At 39.9% G+C, this 21,955-nt stretch overlaps 1 protein-coding gene across 2 annotated transcripts in view; it reads right to left on the reverse strand.

Moving 5' to 3' along the window:
- Positions 1-21,955, reverse strand: part of LDAH (lipid droplet associated hydrolase) — a 92,066-nt gene that overhangs the window by 27,017 nt on the left and 43,094 nt on the right. For both annotated transcript variants that reach the window (XM_068986104.1, XM_068986095.1), the window contains one exon: positions 2,261-2,495. In XM_068986104.1, coding sequence (XP_068842205.1) covers positions 2,261-2,495 — 235 coding nt within the window. The remainder of the gene's footprint in view (positions 1-2,260; positions 2,496-21,955) is intronic.

Here is a 21,955-nt window from a genome sequence, read left to right on the forward strand (position 1 = left end):
TACTTAGCAGCTCAGTGTGTCAGTCATGTCCAACTTGTGGCAACCTCATGGACTGTAGCCCGCCAGACTCCCCTGCCCATGGGATTTCCCAGGCAAGAATACTGGAGTGAGTTGTCATTTTCTATAAATTAAATCCTGTTGGTTGATATGGTTGCTGATTCACCTATATCCTTGCTAACTTTCTGTCCTATGATTCTACTGATTGTGGAGAAGGATATTTACGTATCCAGCTATAATTGTGGATCTGTCCATTACTCCTTTCAGTTGTATCAGTTTTTGCTTCATGTATTCTGCAGCACACTTGTTTTGTACATACACCTATTAGAATTACTATGACTCCTTAGTAGATTAACTCTTTTACTATTATCATTATGTAATGTCCCTCTCTGTTCCTGATAATTTTCTTTGCTCTGAAGTCTACTTTATCTGATATTAATATAATCATTCCTGGTTCATTTTGATTAATATTTGCATGATATATCTTTTCATATTCTGTTACTTTCAACCTACCTATATGATTATGCTTTAACTACATTTTCTGAAGATAGCATATACTCAGGTTACGTTTTTAAATTCATGTTGTCAATCTTCATCTTTTAATTGGTGTATTTTGATCATTTACTTTAATGTAACTATTGGTAATGTTAGAGCTTGTTTGCCATTTTATTATTTGTTTTCTGATAGCTATCTGTTTTCTAGTTTTCTATGTTCTTTCTCTGGCCTGTCTATGTGTTACTGAATGTTTTAGAATTCTATTTTGATTTACTTATAGTGTTTTTGTTTTTTTAAATATGTCTCCTTATGTAGATTTTAAAGTGGTAATTCTAGGTATTTCACTGAGGGTGTATGACTTACAGTCATTGCCATTTTCACTTACTAGGCTATTTTTTTCTCTTCTATGAGGGGAAAAATAAGGGGCTGTACCAACAGGTCCTCAAGGGACATCTCCAACTTCAGTCTTTGGTCATTTTTATGACTGTTCCAAGCCTGGCTTCCCTTCTCCCTATCTTATCTTCTTCCTCTCCCTTGCTAAGCCTATAATAAACAATAGGTGTTGGTAGAACATTGTTGAGGGGGAAGTCCATAAATACAGAAAATAGACTGAACTTTGTATTTCTGATGACTGCTTCTTGCTATTTAGAAAAACACGTCCCGCGTAATCTGTGGCTGTATAACTATAAAGGCAGGGGTGTGACTTGTTTCTGAATTCACTATGCATATGAAATTGTGGGAATCAATGTAAGTGAGCACCATAAACTTTAGACAGTAGTCCTGCTTTTATGCTTGACTGGAGCAAAGAGACAGCAGCAGCAGCTACAGTAAAAGGAAGCGTAACACAGTGGCATACTGCTGGAATTTGAACACTACCCACTAGTTGTGTGACTTCAGGCAAACTATGTAACTTCTCTGAACCTCAGTATCTTCATCTGTAAAATGAGGACAGGAATACCTGAACTTCATTAGTTCTTCTGAGGATTACAGGTAAAAGCTTAGAATAGTGCTATTAGCTGCTGCTGCAACTGCTGCTATACCATTTATTGGAGGCTTATTATAAATAAAATACTAGATAGGCACTTTGCATAAATTATCACATTTAACCCTGTAATAATCTTTTGAGGTACAGGATATTATTATCTCCATTTTATAGACTATGGAGGTAGCATAATTTTATTATTAAAATCATTTGTAAATATAGTATAAATTAGTACTAACTAAAAGATAAATTACATTTAAAAATAACATTTGAAGCCAAAAAGTAAAGTATCAAAAACATTCCCTGGCATATTCAGAAACTATAATTATTAAAGCCTCCAATGTTATACTACCATGACTACTATTTATTACTTTTTAAAATCTCTTCAAAAACTTCTAAAGAGCAAAGCAAAATCATAGTTTATTCACTCTATGGGGATATTAGGCCTGGTTTCCTTGTGCTGATTTTTGCAGTGTATACACTGAGCTTAACAGGGAACACCGTAGATTCCTGTAAGAGACTCCATATATAGTAGATAGAGAAGAATTCTTTCTCATTGTCCTACAGCTAGAGTAGAGAATCAGAAGGATAAGGTTTAAAATTAAAGCCTGATGAGGCTTCTCTGTCATTTAGAATATCCCTATTTTCATTTTGTTTCTAGTTTTAAACTTTTAGGAGAAAAATATAACAAATAATTCCTTGTTTGAGACTCACCCACTGTCTGAGGTTATTCTCTTAACACTTTCTGATATAAGAATAAACATATACATTTTAAAATGTGCTTACCAAGGCAGAACGGTTCCAACATATTCAGACACAAAAATTCCCTTGGTATGTCCATCATTTGAAGGACCATTCTGGTCATCAAGGACTTGATTTTCTCAGGCCATGGTTTAAGCAATAAGTAGCAAGGAACATAGAGAGCATATCGAAGCCAGCACAAAAGAGGTGTGGCAAACTTGCCTTTGGGTGACTCAGATATTCGCTCAATTGTTGGAAAGAGCAGAATGGAGTGAATTACCTATAATGAAAAAAAAATTTTTGATGAGAAGTTTTCCTAAGGGATAAGTTACTGCTTTCTCATTTCTTCCATATAGTATCCACAAATGACTAGGTTTTAGAACATGGCTAATGATCTACTCAGACTGAGAAGTACCATCCACTGCCTTCTCAGCCCTCAACCAATCTGGGTAGGATATAAGGATGTCCCTCAAGTTGAAGGGGTTAATTTTCAGGATGAAGAGGAAATCAGATACATAAGTTTTTGAGTATGACAGCAACTCCCACTCCTTTTGAAAGACTGCTGAAAGTAGAAATGAATTTACCATGTTAGTGGATTACCAATTTGACTAATGATGCCCAAAGAGATTAAAACTACAAAAAATACTCTATTTCTAGTCAGAATTTCTTTTATTCATATTTGGAGACAGTTCACATTTGAAAAGCTCCTCTATTCTGTAACCTTACCAGCCAAAGATAATCTTTAACAGGACCATATGTATATATGCTGCTGCTGCTTCGTCACTTCAGTCATGTCCGACTCTGCGCAACCCCATGGACTATAGTCTGTCAGGCTCATATGTGTGTGTGTGTATGTATATATACACACACACACACACATATAGGCTGTGCTGAGTCTTCTTGTTGCATGGATTTGTCTCTAGTTGTGGCACGTGGGGGCTACTCTCTAGTTGTGATGCGCAGGCTTCTCATTGTGGTGGCTTCTCTTGTTGCGGAGCACGGGCACTAGGGCACAAGGTTTCAATAGCTGAGGTTTCCCAGGCTCTAGAGCACCAGCCTAATAGCTGTGGCACAAGAACTCAGATGCTCCACAGCATATGGGATCTTCCCAGACCAGGGACCGAACCTGTGTCTCCCGCGTTGGCAGGTTGATTCTTTACCACTGAGTCACCAGGGCAGCCCAGGATGAAATTTATTCCTAACAACTGATTCAAAATCAATAAAGCATGCATGCTCAGTCATATCTGACTCTTTGTTACACATGGACTGTAGCCTGCCACACTCCTCTGTCCATGGAATTTTCCAGGCAAGAATACTGGAGCAAGCTGCCATTTCCTTCTCGAGGTGATCTTCCTGATCCAGGGATCGAACCTGTTCGTCTCCTGCACTGGCAGGCGGATTCTTTACCACTGAGCTCTTTGCGAAGCCATGGATAAGTAAGATTAGTGTCCTTAAAAGGACAGACACCGGAGCTTGCACTCTTCCCAAGAGCACAAAGAAAAGAGGTCTGGAGAACACACAGAGAGAAGATGGCCATCTATAGGCCAGGAAGAAGTATCACCAGAAACTGACCATGTTAGAATGTTGATATTGGGCTTCCAAACTCCAGAAATAAGAAAATAAATGTCAGTTGTTTAGGCCACCCAGTCTGTGACATTTTGTTAGGCAGTTCGAGCAGACTAACACCTATCTCTTAATACCATAGTTAATTTTTGTTTGTTAATGAATTTGATACAAATGTAATCATGCAGTGTGTTTTTATTTTACTTGCTTCAATCAATATTGTTTATAAGATCCATCCTTGTTGATGCATATAGAAATAGCTCATTACATTTGCTATCTAGTTTCCCATTGTAAGAACACAACACAATTGATTTTATAGATAGATATCTGGGTTGTTACTACAAATATGCTGATATTTTTACACATGTCTCTTGTGCATGTATTTCTGTTGACTATGTCATCTCAAAGTAGAAATATGTGGACATATGGTTGCACATGTTAGCTGCAGTGTTAGTAGGTAGTTCCAAATAGTTTTCCAAAGAACTTGTACCAGTGTACTCCCCTACCATCAGACATGGGCTTCCCTGATAGCTCAGACGATAAAGAATCTGTCTGCAATGCAGGAGACCTGGGATCAATTCCTGGGTTGGTAAGATCCCCTGGAGAAGGGAATGGCAACCCACTCCAATGTTCTTGCCTAGAGAATTCCATGGACAGAGGAACCTGTCAGGATACAGTCCATAGGGTAGCAAAGAGTCACACATGACTGAGGGACTAAGTATACACACATACCATCAGACATTACGGTTCATAGTGTTATATATCCTAATACTTGCTTCTGGCAAACTTTGTAATTATAATTGTAATTGACTAACCTGTTATTTGAAGGTATTTCGTTATGGCTCTGACTTGAGGTTTTTATGTTTTGGGAACATTTTCTATACATCCTCTGAAAATGTCTTATTTAAGTCTCACATTTTTCTATTAGAACTGTCTTTTAAATTATTGATTTGTAGAAGGTACTTTTTAGTCTAGATACCAGCCCTTTTTCATGTTGTAGTTCTTGACTTGCCTGTTCATTCCTTATTCTTATTATTATTTTTTTTAATGGAGATAAACTCTTCTGTTTGATACAATTGAATTTAATAGTCTTTTCTTTTACAGCTATGGTTCTCTGTCCTTGGTTTAAGAAATTCGTCTACAACCTCAAATCATGCAGATATTATTTTTTTCATTTAAAAAATATTTTAGAAATTAGATTTTTCAGAAATTGGATAATGCTAACTTCTTATCTGTTCTACAATGTGGATTTAAGCCTTGGGCTGGGTTTAACTTTAGTTGTGAGTCTATTCCTTTGATTTCAGGCATCAGTGATTTACCATTTCCTTTAAGTATTTACATTCCTCCTTCTGGATGAACTGGATGTATTTCTCCCGGTAGGACCTGATAGTAAAGGTGGGGCTTTGTGGACTCAGTCTCTTTCTCACCTTCTACCATCGACGGTCCTTTTTCATAATAATCTATTTGATGGCACGGACCAAATGTTACATTGATCAGGTAACACCTGTCACTCTGCCTTCATGTCTCTCTCACTGATAGAGAACAGGGATTTGAGGGTAAAAACTGGGGAGGACCCTTCTTTCTAATCATATCTTCTTGTTCTTCCTTGGTCGTATCTAGCAGCTAAGGGCTTAGCTATTTCCTACAGGCTTTTCCTTTTCTCTCAACAATATCTGAGATCTTTTCGTGGTTTCTTTTTCAGTCACAATAATCTGATCTCTGCTACATGTCCTTCTCTGTCACGTAAGAAAGAATATACTGTTCCCTGAGGCCTGCATGATGACTAAATAAAAGACGTTCTTTGGGAGCTGAGAACCACAGCCTTTTCAGATGATTTTAAAAATGCTGGATTTGTAGCAACACGTTGCAAAATGCTCATGATGTGCTTTCTGAATGAATACTGAGTTTCTGCGACCTTGGCATCTTCTCAAGTACAAAGCAGAGGAGAAGCTGGATGGACTGTACTGAACGAAGGCCTTATGGAGCATTCGTGGGTACTGGTGATGCAGATCATTGTGGGTTCCAGAACGTCAGGGATGATCCAGAATCCTCCAGTCAGAGCCAGCTGCCTGCGTTTCAGTGAGATTACACAAAGGTTATATATAAAGAGTCACACAAAGGTTACGGGGTCTCTATGAAGTCTGACTGGACAAGAAAAGTCAGTTAAAGGAATCATTCTCCCTGGATGCCACTTCCAGAGTGAATTCCAACTCAGTGCATTTGAACACAAACAGAGGAGGAATGAGATCAGCTTCGGAATCGCAGGGCTTTATGGGTGTTTGGTCACCTTCTTCGTCCCCTTCTAGCGTCACATAGGGATACAGCATTCCTGACCCACCCGTGATGATGATTCCATTGAGGACACAGGGTAAGCAGAGTACAGAGCACAAGCATCCCAGCGATAGTTACCATCAGTCTCGGGAAGCATCGGTAAAGAGCCTGACAGCCTTCTGACACCTCCAGAGCTCCTGAACAGGTCTCCCTATTCTCGCTGTCCACATATAGTAGGCAAGCTACTGCTTCACCTTCACTTTTCTGTCCAAAGATATTCTTCAGGACTGCTTCCAGTGGCTCAAACAGGGCTGCTGTCTCCCTTCGACATGTGGAATATATCCTTCAGAGTGGCAAAAATTAAGAAATCTAACAATATACCAAGTACTACCGATGTGGATCAATAAGAACACTTATTATGGCATAATTGCTAGCCTTTCCGCTTCAGTTTTTGAAAGTACAGTAACTTTGGTGGGTGTCTGGAGCTCCACACAGAAAGTAAATTTCATCATGTTGTCTAACGTTAGCAGTTTGATTCAGGGCTCTAGCATTTCACTTGGATACCAAACAGCATGCTTTTTTAAGAGTCTGAGAGGGAGAAACAATAAAATCTTTTAGCAACTGGAGAGGTGCTACAGTTAACCACTGACTTTATACCTTCAAATTCAGATTTCTTCCCCTGTCTTTTGGGTAATTTTAGTGTCATGAGTCCTTTAATTCCTATAAGAGCTACAAATGTTCTGCTGGTCTTAGGACTTGAGCGATTTCACACAGGGGTGGGTTTATATGGAGCAATCTTTGGTACTGAGAGAGGAAGGGCTTCATACTGCCCTGCAGGGTCCTCCCCGCTGAAGGGCTATGAAGGACTTCATTCCCCATTGCACAGGAAAAGTTCTCCCTGGACAATGGAAAGCAGGTTTCTTTAGCAGCTGCAGTGGCAGCAAAGAAAATGATGAAGAAACCAACTTCTGAGCTTCAGCTGGGCTCTCTTTTGTTAGTCCCACCTGCAGCAAAAGGAACCTGATCTGGTAAGGAAGCCAGGTTGGCCACAGTACAGTCACTGCAGGCTCCTTGGCAGCCAATATTCTTCAATAATATCTCTAAGAGTTTGATGGCCTAGTCTTTCACTTTTTCAGTCCATAATCTACCTGAAACTGATTTTTACGTGTGGAATATGGGTCTAACAATTTTTCTCCATATGGAAACTCAATTGTTACAGCACTATTAACTGCAAAGGCAGTCCTCCCCTGCTTCTCTGCTGTGACACTTCAGTAGCAAATCCTGTATGTGAAAGGTCCTTTCCTGGGCTCTCTAAGCTGTTCTATTGACCTCCTTTTCTAACTCTGTGCCGAGAGCACAATGTCTTATTTACTAAAACTTTAGATTTTGGTATTTGGTAGAGTAAGTTAAACCCCATTTTCTTGTTCTTCAAAAATGGCTTAAGTATGTTTGGCTTTCTGCATTTGAATATGGATATGAGTTTCATTTATAAAAATATAATTATTAAGTAATTAAGAGATGATACTAGTAAGTTTCAAGTCCTATGGTGGGGTAAGAAAGACAGACGATAATGAAAAAAGACTGGAAACTGCTGGAAGTGGGGGTGTAGCTCTAAACGAGGTGTTTTAGTGAAGGCTTCAGAGAAAGGTGACATTTATGCAAAGGCAGCTACGGAATGAACAGAAGATATTTGGAAAAAGAGGTTTTCTGGGAGAGGGAAGTGCAAGTGCATAGGCCGTAAGGTAGAACCTAATTTGGTGTTTAAGAGAGATTTCTCTGGTGGTCCAGTGGCAGAGACTCTGTGCTCCCACTGCAGGGGGCCTGGTCAGGGGACTAAATCCCACATGGCACAACTAAAGGTACTGAGTGCTGCAACGAAGACCCAGAGCAGCCAAATAAATATATAAGTAAACATTTTACAAAAAGAGAGAAGCAGGCAGGGCAGTACAGCTGGAGCAGAGTGTGTGAAAGGAGAGCAGCTCAGTTGTGACCACCATAATCACAGGGGCAGCAGCGGATGGATGGTCCAACGGGCCTTTGGTTTTCACTCTGAGTCACCGAAAAGCTTTTGAAGGGTTCTGAAAACAGGGATGATATGTTTGACTTCCATCTTAATAAGATTACTTTGGCTATTGCATCCTTAGTCCTAGAAGTACTGTATCAGTGAAATTTCACAGTTAAAAAAAAGTAAGAGAATTATTGGTGGCAAAGAGTCATACATGAAAGTGACTAAACAACAGAAATACTGGAATGTAAAACGACTTTTTGGTTTATGTTTAAAACATTAACAAAATTTCATGTATAAAAATAATAGCTAAACACCAACATAAAAAGAAATGTACTACACTTATTTAAAGAGAACTTTAAAATCCAAAGGGACACTTGTTCTTCCATGGTAAAGGAGATATAAATTCTCCCACTAAGTTAACGGATCAATTCAATTCATTCAATCCCAATTAAATACTAAATTAGATGATCCTTATTTTGAAATTTGACAAATTATATTAATGTTCATCTGGAAAATGAAATACATCAAACCTAGGAATTCTGAAAAAGAGAAAGAGGGGAGATCAGCTCTACTGACAGTACACATTATGAAGCCACAATAGTTAAAACTGTATGATCAGAAAAGGATCACACAGCTCAGTGGAACAGAAATGAGTCTAGAAACAGATCTGAACATATATGGGAATTAAATTTATGATAAAGGTATCAGTGGAGGAGAAAAAAAAAGCTGATACATAAATGCAGGCAAATAGATGGGGAAACAATGAAAACAGTGACAGACTTTATTTGTTTGGGCTCCAAAATCACTGCAGATGGTGACTGCAGCCATGAAATTAAAAGATGCTTGTTCCTTGGAAGAAAAGCCATGACCAACATAGACAACATATTAAAAAGCAGAGACATTACTTTGCCAACAAAGGTCCATCCAATCATAGGTATGGTTTTTCCAATAGTCATGTATGGATGTGAGAACTGGACTATAAAGAAAGCTGAGAGCCGAAGAATTGATGCTTTTGAACTGTGGTGTTGGAGAAGTCTCTTGAGAGTCCCTTGGACAGCAAGGAGATCCAAACAGTCCATCCTAAAGGAAATCAGTCCTGAATATTCATTGTAAGGACTGATGCTGAAGCTGAAACTCCAATACTTTGGCCACCTGATGCAAAGAACTGATGCTGGGAAAGACTGAAGGCGAGAAGAGAAGGGGATAACAGAGGATGAGATGGTTGGATGGTATCACCGACTCAATGGACCTGAGTTTGAGTAAATTCTGGGAGTTGGTTATGGACAGGGAAGTCTGGCGTGCTGTAGTCCATGGGGTCACAAAGAGTCGGACACGACTGAGTGACTGAACTGAACTGAAATGCAGCTGGGAAAACTGGAGAACAGAATTATTTAGAATAGCAAAAGACTGGAGATGGATGTCCATAATTGCGATTGGTTACATAAACTGTGATATATCTGTCTAATGGAATATTATGGTATAGTGAATGTTAAGTAGGTCTGCATGTGCTAATAATGTGGGTGTTCTAATTCTGTTTATTCTTTGAAATAAACTGGTTGGAATTGTGAGTAAAAGGGAATTAGCAAGCTTCAAAGGAGACATTCTAAGCCTTGGGGCTCATATGTTCTCTGGACTTTTTATCCTGAAAGCACAAAGGTAATTTTGTTTGAAAATTAGACATCACTGAATAATGCAATCCCCACTAACTACAATTTAACAATTCAACTCCAAGCTAATTTTCCCCTCCAAGTAACGTTTAACCATGTTAGTAAATAACCAAACCAACTACTATCAGGGATTTGGTTAAAAAAAATGATTCTAGGAAATAATGTCAGGTCAGTACATTTAATCCTAACCCTCTAAACCTTCTGCATTTATAATGGCACCAGAGATAAGAGAAAATATTCAGAACTAGTCCTTTCAGGTGCTACAAATTCTTCAGGAAAGTAAAACTAAATTGTGTTCTATTGTACTCTGCTCATAAAAGCAGGAAAATATGCTAAAACACATGACAAACATTTAAAGTGGGAAAGTTAGAAAGAAATGCCCCCCCCACCCCCCACTCCCCGGCCAATCCACAGTAAGCCAGAACAATCAACTAATGAAAATAATCTGTTTTCCAAGAAGTCTGGTAAATGTGCTCTGTAAGGTTTCAAATTTATTCACTTCAAAATAACGGGCTTCCTTATGTTTAGTAAAATGTCCTCAAAGATTTAGAGAATATAAATGGTTAATACAGTTACTGTCATACTAAAACATGTACCATACAGATTCCATACTAGTTATGTAACCCACAGCACCTAAGGAACTTTGGACTGATCAAATCAGCTGGCAGAAACGGGAAGCAATTCATTACTTTGTATAAATGGTCCATTACTGTGACCCGTGTTAAACAAAACTACATGCAAAGAAAAACTCTAAAAATACACGAGTGACTACAGGCTTACATTTGGTTGATCTGTATCAATAACAAGCTGAGATTTAAAGTGCACTATGAAATCATGGGAATGTACCGAAACAATAAGGAAGTTCTAATGTGCACTCTGAATGCATCATTACCTCTTAAAAATATAAGAAGACCAAAGATTGTTTATCACAACTAATATTTAGTTGACTAGGCTGGTGTTCCTCTCTTGCCTTTGGAGAGCAACAGTTATTACCTGTTGGGTGAAACTTAGACTTTTCCTACAGATCACGATGATAATTTCAATGAAATTTATAGTCCAAATGTGATAGGGAAAGGCATAGTAATAAAAATTTCTTTTATTCATGTAGAAACCTATTGGCAAAAAAAAAAAAAAATCACTGAGGTCAAGGAAATATACCTGATTTTATAACACAGCTGTGCAGAGAAAGTTTCCAAATTTGTGTACATGACAAAACATTTTCTTATGTTATTGTCTTATTAAAGAAATAATTTCTAGGCTGGCCAATTCATTCTACTCTAAGGAAACAATTTCATATATTTCACATTCTCACTTGAAATCTAAGAGTCAACATTTGGTAATGAAGCACAAATATGTTTTCTTGACTATATAGGAAAGTAAATATACACACTATGACTTTCTATACAGGGTACATTTGGGGGACTGGAGAGAGTATTTTGATGTTTATTTTTCCTGAATTTATTATTATTATTAATGATCTTCCAGAAAGGAAGTTAGGAAACAATTTGAAGTATAGCCATAAGGTAAGGAGCATGAAGTTCAGGTGTGGTTTGTATACAATTTGTTTCATAAAATAGGCATTTTACTTTTAAACAGAGTAAAATCTACAAAAGACACCTTTAATATACTTATACTGTTCAGATAGCTTATGACAGATGCATCCATTTTTCTGGAGTGCAGCAATGATGTCTATCTGTTATGACTAAATGAAGCCATGATAACATCTTAAGAAGAAGAATGGCATCACTGCTACTTTCCCTATTTGCTTATCAGCTGGGCCCACCTGCTGTGATAATGGCAGGGTACTTCCTACAAGTTGAAAACAAGAACACATAGCACACAGCTTTTCCTTTCATATGACTGCCAACATCGTTAAGACATGTTAAGAGAACATGCAATAAAAACCAGGCAGCATTCAAAGATAAAGTTGCTAGTAGTCAAAACACAGACCTAGGAATAATCCTCGTTTATCTCTTCTCCCCAAAGGCCATGTTTTCCTCTCCTTAGGATAAGGCTATTCAGCTTACTGAATTATATGTATGCAGTTTATGGCTTCTCAGGTGGCTCAGTGGTAAAGAATCCACTTGCCAAAGCAGGAGATGGAGGTTTGATCCCTCAGGAAGATCCCCTGGAGGAGGAAATGGCAACCCGCTCCAGTATTCTTGCCTGAAAAAAAATGGAGTCGCGAAGAGCTGGACATAACTGAGTGACTGAGCACAAGCATGCTGCAGCTGATAAGCTGAAAATTCCATTCTATTTTAACGATCAAGAGCTTGCTTTTGGAGATCTTATATTCTGTTTTAACAATTTCATACATCAGTAAGACAGGAATATGCCCCACAGCAGGAAAGTGCTTAGAATAACAGCAGTAATGGTAGTTTACTATCTTCTAGGAACTATGCTAATGTATTTTATATACATAATCTCATTTAATGCGTAACCTTATCAAGTAAGTTTCTTTTTCCATAGACGAGAAAACTGAGATTTAGTTACAAAGTGACAAAGATGAATCCAAGCACGGTAACTTCAGAGCACATTGTTGTTACTGTTTAGTTGCTAAGTTGTGTCTGACTTTGTGAGACCCCATGCACTGTAAACTGCCAGGCTCCTCTGTCCATGGAATTTTCCAGGCAAGAATACTGGAGTGGGTTATCATTTCCTCCTCTAGGAGATCTTCTTGATCCTGGGATCGAAACTGCATCTCCTGCTTTGGTCCACTGAGCCACCTGGGAAGCCTATGCCATCCATTAATTACACCATATACTTGCAGACAAAAGAATTTCTTAATTATTATTGTTTCGTGACATAACTCTTTGTGGTTGAAACAACTGCTACCATTATTGTTAGAAATAGGCCAATATTTACAAGTGTTCCAAATCATTCAACTTCAGAAAGAACCCTAAATCCTAAGAAGGAAGACCCTTCAAAGTCGATACTGAAAAAAATTACGCTACTGCAATGTTTTGCGTACGACAGATGACATTCATGAGACTGACCACTTTTACCATTTTTTATTCATGTGAATTATATTCAGATCTTCTAGGACAGATTTTTCTACACTTTAATTACCCAAATATAAAAAAAACCAAAAAAGTAATTTCATGCTTTTAATCTACATTTCAGGGCTACAAATTACAAGGAACACTTGCATATCTGCGAGAAGGAAATGGCAACCCACTCCAGTATTCTTGCCTGGAGAATCCCATGGAGGGAGGAGCCTGGTAGGCTACAGTCCATGGGGTCGCAAAGAGTCGGACACGACTGAGCGACTTCACTTTCACTTTCACACTTACACATTTGAAACATAGCTTCAAAATCTTCCTACAACCCATGCTTTTCAAGCTTTTGTCATTTTATACACTTCAGATTTATTTTATTTTGAATGTAAAACGTTCTTCTTCTCAGCTTAAAATGTCTTGGAATCTACTTCCTTTTGAGTCTTTCAGATTCAAAATAACTAAAAACTCAAACAGAAGACTAATGATGCTCAACTGCTCTGGAGTCCAGCAATCTATCACAGAGCCCCTGTTATTCTGAACTGAACAGTGTTTTCCAGGTAGCCCCAGAATTCAGTGAATGGTGACAATAGCAAAGCCACCCTCACGTCTACAGCTCTGATATTCTCACAACACCACCGTGGCCTCTGGCAACATCAGCTTTCTCTTGGTTAATAACAGCAAAGCTACACAGGATCTGAAAGAATGGCTTTGCTGACCAAAAATCTTACTTGGCAATTCCTTAAGCTTGGAGTTGGAATACCCTATGCAGGTCAGGAAGTAAAATCCTGAATTACTTGACGATGGAGTTGGGGCTTTTCTAAGTTAGAAACTCCAGTCTTTAAAAGCTTGACCCACTGGAGAGGGAGGGAGGAGTCATTCATTGGGTTTATTGATTGTTTTCTGGCGTGTTCACTTGTTCATTCATTAAAGACATATCAGCACCTACAATACACCAGATGCTGTGGTGAGAGCTGGAGGCAAAACAGTGAACAAGACAAAGAGTCTCTACTTTTAGAGGACCTGAAGTCTAATGGGAGAGAGATTACGGCAATCACACACTAGGCAGAAGGCTAGCGGAAATAAAAGTACGTGAGAAGCATAAAATGGGCATGAGAAACCTCTTCTTCATCATGGCTTAGGAACCTTTGAAAAGGGCCATGGAAAGAGAAATTATCTGACAAACATTCACTGAATACCTGCATAAGCAAAGTGCTGATGACAAGAACTCGGGGTGAGCCAGGGAGATCAGTAAAAAAGATTCTTCCCCATTTAACTTTGATGAAAGATGCTGTGAAACATGTACACTTCAGTTCCACACACTAAAATACCACTGTGTGCTTGTATGAAGACAAGGCAGTGGTATCCATCACAGGGTTTCAGACTAGGGAAGGCACCACGGCAGGGCACAGGCTGGGGGCAGCGCAAAGCACCAGACAACAAGGGATTTCTGCCACAGAAGCTGTCTCAGGAAACCCTCTGAGCTTCTCAGAAGTCAAAAGAAAGGCATGGATCATGGAAAAGCACGTCCCACTTTATCTGGCGGCAGGCAGATCCAACAGTTGGGGAAGCTAAGACCCCATGAGATAGAGGTTAAAACTTGGGAAAACAAGCTGTTAACTCTCAGCAAAAGGTTAGGACCAAATAACTGAACGAAGTCCATAAACCCCAATATCAGCTTTGATCATAAAATAAGTAAGAATCTGTCCTCCTTTCAATTCAGGAAAAAATAACAATGTATCAGAGATGTACCTATCTTATCTTTTCCCTCACAGGTCTCCGAAGGGGGTGCTCTGGCTCCCTTGTCACCCAGACACACCAGCTCCCTGAGTGGACCAGCCCTCCTCGTGTAGCCACAGTATTTCCTAGGGTTAGCCGCTCCCCACTCTGGCTCCTGAGTCTCACCTCGGCCTCACTGCACTTCTAAGGCCTCCGCTCCTGCAGAGCACAGAGAAAGGCCAAGTGCCTCTGGGAAGGCCTTACTGCCCCTACCAGCCTGCATTCCCAAGCCTTTACACATTCCTGCCAGCTCTTACTATGCTGCACCTGACATCCAAATATCACTAATTTATCAATTAAAAATACCCCATGGTATCTGAAAATACTGCACGATGAAAATAGGAATCACATACTCTGTTACCAAGTTCAAATTTTAGTCACCAGCTTAAAAAAAAAAATCGCTCACTTCAAAGGGCCATAATATATTTAACTAACTCTCAGTTAGTTCAGAGAGATATATACATTATATCTATGTACGCACATGCACACACAGCACACATACACTGACTCTCCCCATTCCCCTCATATGTGTGTGTGTGTGTGTGTGTGTGTCTGTGTGTGTAGGGGGCAAATAACAAAGAAAATGAGGTAAAATAATAACAGTAAGTCAGGATAAAGTGTATATAGCGTTCTATGTACTATTCTTATTCTTGTAATTCTTCAGTAAGTTTAAAATGATTTCCATACAAGGTTATAAAAAATGAAGCACAGTCCACCACTGCCCTCTATCCCCCAGCCGTGGCACTTCTAATTCCTTTATCTTGCTGCACTGTTTTTATCAAGGTCGTCTCTCTCACCTTTGAACATAATAATTTCTATGTTCATTATCATCTCCCCCTGGCAGACTGTGACCTCTAAGAGGGCAGGGCTTCTTTCCTGGTTCATGGGAGCCTTAAGTCCCCACGAGGTACTCCATGACAGTGCAAGGTCACAGCACGCTGAAAAAATGGAAGGCTGAGGGGCAGCGCCCCCAGGTCCACTGCCTCATCCAATACCCCCCAGCAACTCCCCTCCCCAGCCACAGTTCAGGGCTGCAGGTTCATTCTGTACACAAGTTGAAGAAGAGAGTAGGGAAAGGCAGGGGAAACGGCCGTTCATGGACAGGAGGTCTGAGGGAAAGCCCAACATGAACGCTGACACTTTCACCAGCCTCTCACATTGCCTCACTTCAATGATGATGCTTTCGGGCAGGAGATTTGAAGACTTTAAGGGAGAAACTGAAGGGCTCTAGAGAAAGAATGCAGTGATAGTGACACTGGGAAATAACACCAAAAAAAAAAAAAAAAAAGTCAGGACACCTATCCCATCACGCTGCTGAGAAGCTGCTTAGTTGACAAGGCCCATACCCACACAAACCCAGGATTTCGGGTGCTTCATTCCTAAATGTGAACAGATAACAAAGGAATGTCAGACACTTGAGGAAGCTTCTGTTATAGATCAACATAAGCAAAAAGTGATAAAGAAAATTCAGAATGAATAGAGACAATGCATGATACAGCAAAACCCCCAAAATTTGCTTTCCTCAGAGAGAGAGAGAAACACCCACAAAGTTAAAAAAGACTCCACAAAAAGGGAACAAGGAACAAGAAATTGTCTGTATGAAGGCTGAAATCAAAAGTTTAATTAGATGGATTCCAAGATAAGCCTGGGAAATTATCCATTTCGCATCATACAGAACTTTAAAAGAGTGAAAGATGAACAATGGAAAATGAAATCCATCAGCAGAATCTTTTCTGAAGGTTTAGCATGTAAACAATCAGAAAACAAGCAGGGAAAAAATAGGAGAAAAGTTTTCAGGATGTAAGGATGCCAGTTTCCAGATTAAAAAGGATAAACAGCCCAAGGAATGTCATCACAAAACATAATAATGTGGATAAAGTGAAGATTCCAAAACTGTCCAGAGAAAAAACAGGTCACACGAAGGACAAAGAACTCGAAATGGCATATTTCTCAAGGCAAAGCTTGGAGAATGGGAAGCTAGGCAGAAGCAGTAATGGCGGTGATGGCGTTGGGGGATGGCACACTAGCCTACTGCAGAGCCATCTGCCTGCCAAGAACAATTAGAAAAGCTGGAAAAAGTTGCTTAGTTTTTTTTTTAAAGTGTCTTTGGAAGTATCAAAGGCAGAAGAGACCTCAGTTCAGTTCAATCGCTTAGTCATGTCCGACTCTTTATGACCCCATGAATCGCAGGACGCCAGGCCTCCCTGTTCATCACCATCTCCTGGAGTTCACTCAGACTCAAGTCCATCGAGTCCGTGATGCCATCCAGCCATCTCATCCTCGGTCGTCCCCTTCTCCTCCTGCCCCCACTCCCTCCCAGCATCAGAGTCTTTTCCAATGAGTCAACTCTTCGCATGAGGTGGCCAAAGTACTGGAGCTTCAGCTTTAGCATCCTTCCTTCCAAAGAAATCCCAGGCTGATCTCCTTCAGAATGGACTGGTTGGATCTCCTTGCAGCCCAAGGGACCCTCAAGAGTCTTCTCCAGCACCACAGTTCAAAAGCATCAATTCTTCGGCGCTCAGCCTTCTTCACAGTCCAACTCTCACATCCATACATGACCACAGGAAAAACCATAGCCTTGACTAGATGGACCTTAGTTGGCAAAGTAATGTCTCTGCTTTTGAATATACTATCTAGGTTGGTCATAACTTTTCTTCCAAGGAGTAAGGGTCTTTTAATTTCATGGCTGCAGTCACCATCTGCAGTGATTTTGGAGCCCCTAAAAATAAAGTCTGACACTGTTTCCCCATCTATTTCCCATGAAGTGATGGGACCAGTGCCATGATCTTCATTTTCTGAATGTTGAGTTTTAAGCCAACTTTTTCACTCTCCTCTTTCACTTTCATCAAGAGGCTCTTTAGCTCCTCTTCACTTTCTGCCATAAGGGTGGTGTCATCTGCATATCTGAGGTGATTGATATTTCTCCCGGCAATCTTGATTCCAGCTTGTGTTTCTTCCAGTCCAGCATTTCTCATGATGTATTCTGCATAGAAGTTAAATAAGCAGGGTGACAATATACAGCCTTGACGTACTCTTTTTCCTATCTGGAACCAGTCTGTTGTTCCATGTCCAGTTCTAACTCTTGCTTCCTGATCTGCATACAGATTTCTCAAGAGGCAGGTTAGGTGGTCTGGTATCCCCATCTCTTTCAGAATTTTCCACAGTTTATTGTGATCCACACAGTCAAAGGCTTTGGCATAGTCAATAAAGCAGAAAGAGATGTTTTCCTGGAACTCTCTTGCTTTTTCCATGATCTAGTGGATGTTGGCAATTTGGTCTCTGGTTCCTCTGCCTTTTCTAAATCCAGCTTGAACATCAGTGAGTTCACGGTTCACGTATTGCTGAAGCCTGGCTTGGAGAATTTTGAGCATTACTTTACTAGCATGTGAGATGAGTGCAATTGTGCGGTAGTTTGAGCATTCTTTGGCATTGCCTTTCTTTGGAATTGGAATGAAAACTGACCTTTTCCAGTCCTGTGGCCACTGCTGAGTTTTCCAAATTTGCTGGCATATTGAGTGCAGCACTTTCACAGCATCATCTTTCAGGATTTGAAACAGCTCCACTGGAATTCCATCACCTCCACTAGCTTTGTTCGTAGTGATGCTTTCTAAGGCCCACTTGACTTCACTTTCCAAGATGTCTGGCTCTAGATTAGTGATCACATCATCATGATTATCTGGGTCGTGAAGATCTTTTTTGTACAGTTCTTCCATGTATTCTTGCCACCTCTTCTTAATATCTTCTGCTTCTGTTAGGTCCATACCATTTCTGTCCTTTATAGAGCCCATCTTTGCATGACATGTTCCCTTGGGATCTCTATAATTTTCTTAAAGAGATCTCTAGTCTTTCCCATTCTGTTCTTTTCCTCTATTTCTTTACATTGATCGCTGAAGAAGGCTTTCTTATCGCTTCTTGCTATTCTTTGGAACTCTGCATTCAGATGCTTATATCTTTCCTTTTCTCCTTTGCTTTTCACCTCTCTTCTTTTCACAGCTATTTGTAAGGCCTCCCCAGACAGTCATTTTGCTTTTTTGCATTTCTTTTCCATGGGGATGGTCTTGATCCCTGTCTCCTATACAATGTCACGAACCTCATTCCATAGTTCATCAGGCACTCTATCTATCAGATCTAGGCCCTTAAATCTATTTCTCACTTCCACTGTATAATCATAAGGGATTTGATTTAGGTCATACCTGAATGGTCTAGCGGTTTTCCCTACTTTCTTCAATTTAAGTCTGAATTTGGTAATAAGGAGTTCATGATCTGAGCCACACTCAGCTCCTGGTCTTATTTATGTTGACTGTATAGAGCTTCTCCATCTTTGGCTGCAAAGAATATAATCAATCTGATTTCTGTGTTGACCATCTGGTGATGTTCATGTGTAGAGTCTTCTCCTGTGTTGTTGGAAGAGGGTGTTTGCTATGACCAGTGCATTTTCTTGGCCAAACTCTATTAGTCTTTGCCCTGCTTCATTCCGCATTCCAAGGCCAAATTTGCCTGTTACTCCAGGTGTTTCTTGACTTCCTACTTTTGCATTCCAGTCCCCTATAATGAAAAAGACATCTATTTTGAGTGTTAGTTCTAAAAGGTCTTGTAGGTCTTCATAAAACCATTCAACTTCAGCTTCTTCAGCGTTACTGGTTGGGGCATAGACTTGGATAAGTGTGATATTGAATGATTTGCCTTGGAGACGAACAGAGATCATTCTGTCATTTTTGAGACTGTATCCAAGTACTGCATTTCGGACTCTTTTGTTGACCGTGATGGCTACTCCATTTCTTTTGAGGGATTCCTGCCCGCAGTAGTAGATATAATGGTCATCTGAGTTAAATTCACCCATTCCAGTCCATTTTAGTTCGCTGATTCCTAGAATGTCGACGTTCACCCTTGCCATCTCTTGTTTGACCACTTCCAATTTGCCTTGATTCATAGACCTGACATTCCAGGTTCCTATGCAATATTGCTCTCTACAGCATCGGATCTTGCTTCTATCACCAGTCACATCCACAACTGGGTATTGTTTTTGCTTTGGCTCCATCCCTTCATTCTTTCTGGAGTTATTTCTCCACTGATCCAGTAGCATATTGGGCACCTAATGACCTGGGGAGTTCCTCTTTTGGTATCCTAATGCTAGAGACAAAGGAAACTCTGAGAAGTGTGCTGAAACAGTTCTTTTTAGTCATTTACCAATTTGCAGGCAATGGCTATATGGCCAAGAAATTGAAGAGTTTCCAGAAATCTTCTGTGGCTGAAGGGTCAAAACTTGGGTGTTTGGTGCCCATTAAAGAGAAGGCATGCTGGGCTCTCAGTGGGAACTACTAATTGGCTACCCCTTACAAGCAGCGGTATACCAGGCCTCACAAAGATAGCCCTGATTCAGCCCCATTCCTGATCGTATTAAAGTGATTGATCCTCATTATAACTGCTGTGCTAAGTCACTTCAGTCTCTTTGTGACTCTGTGGGCCACAGCCTGCCAGGCTCCTCTATCTATGGGATTCTCCAGGCAAGTACACTGGAGTGGGGTGCCATGCCCTCCTACAGGGGATCTTCCTGAGTCAGGGATGGAACCCACAACTCTTAAGTCTCCTGCATTGGCAGGGGGGTTCTTTACCTCTAGCGCCACCTGGGAAGCCTGACTATAACGGCTAGTCAAAAGCAAAAATAAATCTCTCTAGAGGAAGACAGAAGCCTCATATTGCCTTAATAATTTTTCATATATCAATATAATTAGGTATTCAACTGAAGAAAGCAGTGATGGTTTATTTCAGTGTCAACTTGTCTGGGTCATGGGGTTAGCAGGTATTTGGTCAAACATTATTCTGGGTGTGTCTAGGAGGGTGTTTTGGATGAGATTAACATTTGTGTCAGTAAGATCTAGTAAAGCAGACTGTCCTCCCCAATGTTAGTGGCCCTTACCCCATCAGTTGAAGGTCTGAGGGAAACAGAGGGTGAGTAAGAGAGAATTCCTTTGGCTTGCTGACTGTCTTTGAGGTGGGACACTGGTTTTTTTCCTGTCTTTGGACTCCAACTGAAATACTGGCTCTTCCTGGGTCTTGAGTTGGCCTGTGTTTGGACTCAAAACTTACACCACCAGCTCTCCTGGGTCTCTAGTTTACTGACTCCAGTTTTTAGGACTTGTCAGCCTCCATAACTGTGTTAGCCAATCCCTTATAGTCACTTTCTATTGGTTCTGTTCCTCTGGAGAACCCTAACATACAAACATACTGAGGAACAAGACACTGTAACTGAAAACAAAGAAGGAGAAAGCAGAAAAGAAATGTATAAGACAAGACACTTAGACAGTGAAATTATTAGATACAGTTTTCATTTATTTTTATTTCAAATATGTCACCTCTGAATTTTTACTTTTTAAGAATAAAAATGTACTTTAAAACACTGTTGACAGTCCAAAGGAGAAAGTCAGACATGAACTTCAAAATAACTGTGACTAACATGATCACAAAATTAAGTGACAAGATATAGCATTTTAGGAAATGGTAACTATGAAAACAATAAAATGGAAATTCTATAAGCAAAAAATAGAATGAATGAAACTGAGAATTCAACAGATGGATTTAAAAGAAGTATATTTATAGCTGAAGAGGGGGTTACTGAACTAGAAAATAGGGAAGAACAGCCAGATTGAAGCAGCGAGAGAAAAAAAGTTACTATGTGAACATTATACCTCAATTTAAAAAATAAGCTCAAAAATCTAATATGGAGAACATATAAATATGTAATACCTATAATGCAAGTTGGAATACACAAGAATTTTGAGAAAAAGGGTTATAAAGGAAGGACAGTAAAAATGACTGGGAAGAATCACGGAAGAGCTCACAAAGAAGTTTGCATTGAGATGACTTGAAATGGTGGACAGAAGCCATCTGTTAGGTGTGGTAGGAAAAACAGGAAGGAAGTGGACATATGAATTATTAATACGAGATAATAATAGGAGGGAGTACTAGGTGTATACAGGGCAGGTGTAGGGACTATGACCAAAGGGGACAAGTTGAGGCCACCTCCCTCAGAGGATCTTGAGAATTCCCCTGGCACCCTGATGATCAGAATCAGCCCCAAGATTTTATGAAATCACTTCTGAATCTATGTCAATCAGCATTCATACGACATGACTGCCCTCTGCAGTAGGCACAAGAAGCTCCTCAGCACTTTTCTGAGGGTAGCAAGCTATGAAAGAAGAAAAGGTTGACTCTCTAACACTCAGCTTGACTTACACAGAAGCGCCCACAACTATGCGGGTGAGGAGATACAATTATTGGTTGCAGTGGAGTTTCTGGACTGTCTACAGACTTCATTCGTGTGTTGTTTCCTCTGGTCTCTTATGACTGACAATGGGAAATTATTTACTGTCTGGTTTCCAAGGAACGGGTTGTCAGAAACAATGCTGGCCTTCAGTCTTTATCCATTTGTCAGTATATCTCCCCGATACCTGATAAA

The sequence above is a fragment of the Capricornis sumatraensis genome, chromosome 1, assembly GCF_032405125.1.
Source record: "Capricornis sumatraensis isolate serow.1 chromosome 1, serow.2, whole genome shotgun sequence".
NCBI lineage: Eukaryota > Metazoa > Chordata > Mammalia > Artiodactyla > Bovidae > Capricornis > Capricornis sumatraensis.